Source organism: Protobothrops mucrosquamatus, unplaced genomic scaffold (genome assembly GCF_001527695.2).
Source record: "Protobothrops mucrosquamatus isolate PMUCROS unplaced genomic scaffold, P.Mucros_1.0 scaffold3931, whole genome shotgun sequence".
Lineage (NCBI taxonomy): Eukaryota > Metazoa > Chordata > Lepidosauria > Squamata > Viperidae > Protobothrops > Protobothrops mucrosquamatus.
The window spans coordinates 55,403-57,975 of NW_015389875.1; the positions used below are offsets into that span (position 1 = coordinate 55,403).

General features: G+C 56.4%; 1 protein-coding gene across 1 annotated transcript in view; it reads right to left on the minus strand.

Moving 5' to 3' along the window:
• Window positions 1-2,573, minus strand: part of LOC107298381 (filamin-C) — a gene marked incomplete at its 5' end in the record, with an annotated part of 60,535 nt that overhangs the window by 12,443 nt on the left and 45,519 nt on the right. The window contains 2 exons of the mRNA XM_015827756.1: window positions 1,210-1,452; window positions 2,203-2,325. Coding sequence (XP_015683242.1) covers window positions 1,210-1,452; window positions 2,203-2,325 — 366 coding nt within the window. The remainder of the gene's footprint in view (window positions 1-1,209; window positions 1,453-2,202; window positions 2,326-2,573) is intronic.

Sequence of the window (2,573 nt, forward strand, 5' to 3'; positions counted from 1 at the left end):
CCTTCCTTCCTTCCTTCCTTCCTTCCTTCCTTCCTTCCTTCCTTCCTTCCTTCCTTCCTTCCTTCCTTCCTTCCTTCCTTCCTTCCTTCCTTTATATCCTGCTTCATAGTGCTTTGCAGCTCTCTCTAAGCAATTTTACAGAGTCAGCCTCTTGCCCCCCAACAATCTGGGTCCTCATTTTACCGACCTGGGAAGGACGGAAGGCTGAGTCAACCTTGAGCCGGTCAGGATCGAACTCCTGGCAGTGGGCAGTGAGTTAAGCCTGCAATACTGCATTCTAACCACTGGGCCACCACGGTTCTCTGGTTCTCTTTCCTTCCTTCCTTCCTTCCTTCCTTCCTTCCTTCCTTCCTTCCTTCCTTCCTTCCTTCCTTCCCTCCCTCCCTCCCTTTCCTTCTGACTTAGCAATAGCCCTTAGACTTATATATCGCTTCACAGTGCTTTACAGCCCCCTCTCTAAGCAATTTTACAGAGTCAGCCTTTTGCCCCCAACAATATGGGTCCTCGTTTTACGAACTTTGGAAGGACGGAAGGCTGAGTCAACCTTGAGCCGGTCAGATCGAACTCCTGGCTGTGGGCAGTGAATTAGCCTGCAGTACTGTATTCTAACCCCTGCGCCACCACAGTTCTCTGGTTCTCCGTTTCTTCTTCCTTCCTTCCTTCCTTCCTTCCTTCCTTCCTTCCTTCCTTCCTTCCTTCCTTCCTCCCTCCCTCCCTCCCTTCTTTCTGACTTAGCAATAGCCCTTAGACTTATATCCCGCTTCACGGTGCTTTACAGCCCCCTCTCTAAGCAATTTTACAGAGTCAGCCTCTTGCCCCCCAACAATCTGGGTCCTCGTTTTACCGACCTCGGAAGGACGGATGGCTGAGTCAACCTTTTAGCCGGTCAGGATCGAACTGCCGAACTGCAGCACTGCATTCTAACCCCTGCGCCACCAGGGCTCAGATAGAAAAACGCTGCTCAGAATGGCCAGATCAAACTCTACCACGGAGACCGAGGGAGGGGGCCCTAGTCATGAGTCTGTGACCCACTCCTCAAATTGCCCCTCCCAGGGGGGGTAAACCGCCATGCCAATCCAGCTCCTCTTCCTGCCCGAGTGAGGCTGGCATGCAATTCACACCCCGCTGGGTCCCCCGTGCCCCCGTGCTGGTGCGAGGGGCACGGGCGCAAGCAAGGCAGCGCACGGCACACCGGCGAGGCCCACGCACCCTCCTGGGTCCGGGCGATGCTGCCGAAGGAGCCGAGGCTCTCGCGGCCGAGGAAGTCGCCAAAGACGTTGTGGAAGGGGTCCCCGCCCACTTGCGTGGACTCTTCCACCCGCACCTCGCGCTTGGTTTCCCCGCCGCGCGTCTTGCTGATCTCCGTCCGCTCGGTGCGCGTGTAGGTGTGGCTGCTGCGCGTGAAAGTGCGGGTCAGCCGCTCCTGGGCTGAGACCATCTGGAACCAGTTGCCTGCGCCAGCAGCCAGGAGGGGGAAGGAGGAGGGGGAGGAGGAGGAGGAGGAGGAGGAAGAATAAGGAGTAAGATGGAAAGAGGAGGAGGAGCATGGGAAGGAGAAAAGGAGGAGTAGAGGGGGGAGGAGGAGGAGGAGGAGGGGAAAAAGAGGAGGAGGAGGAGGAAGGAGTAAGAAGGAAAGAGGAGGAGGAGGAAGGAAGGAGGAAAGAAGAGAAAATTAGGAGGAGGAAGAGGGGCAAGGAGGTGGAGTAAGGAGTAAGAAGGGAGGAGGAGGAGGAGGAGAGAGGAGGAGGAGAGAGGAAGAAGAGGGACAGGGAGAGGGAAGGGGTAGAGAAGGGGAGAATGAGAAAAAAGAGGAAGAGGAGGAGGAGGAAGGGGAGAAAAAGAGGAGGAGGAGAAAAGGGGGGAGGAGTAATAAGGGAGGAGGGGAGAGGGAGAGAGAGGGAGTGGGAGAAGAAGGGGGTAGAGAAATAGAAAGGAAGAGGAGAAGAAGGAGAAGGAGAAGAAAGGGAAGGGAAGGGAAGGGAAGGGAAGGGAGGAAGGAAGGAAGGAAGGAAGGAAGGAAGGAAGGAAGGAAGGAAGGAAGGAAGGAAGGAAGGAAAGAAGGAAGAAAGGCAGTTAGAAAGCGAGACAAAGAGGTGGGGGCTGCACAGGCCTTTAAAGACGGAGACCCCCCCCCAAAGGCAGCCAGCCTCTCCTGGCACAATGCCATCCTCTGGAGAGCCTCCCTTTCCAGCAGCCCTCTACCTGGGATCTTGAGGTTCAGGTCGCAGGTGCTGCCCACGGTGGCGATGGAGGGCGCCTGGCGCCGGCGCGTGATGCTCTCCTTCATCCGTCCTTCTCCGGTCACCTTCACAGTGAAGGGGCTTCCTGAAAGAGACAGCAAGACTAGCGGTTATCTCATCCATCCCAGCTCCACCCACCTGCAGGGCACAGGGTCGATGCCGGCTGGCAAATTCTGGGAGTTCTAGTCCAGAAATCTTAAACTTGACCCAGCTGGAGGCACACTGGCCTGATTCCCACCCAGCTTTCAACCTGAGGGCTACAGAGAGAGAGAGAGAGAGAGAGAGAGAGAGAGAGAGGGGGGGGGGGGAGAAAGAGAGAGAGAGAGGGAGAAA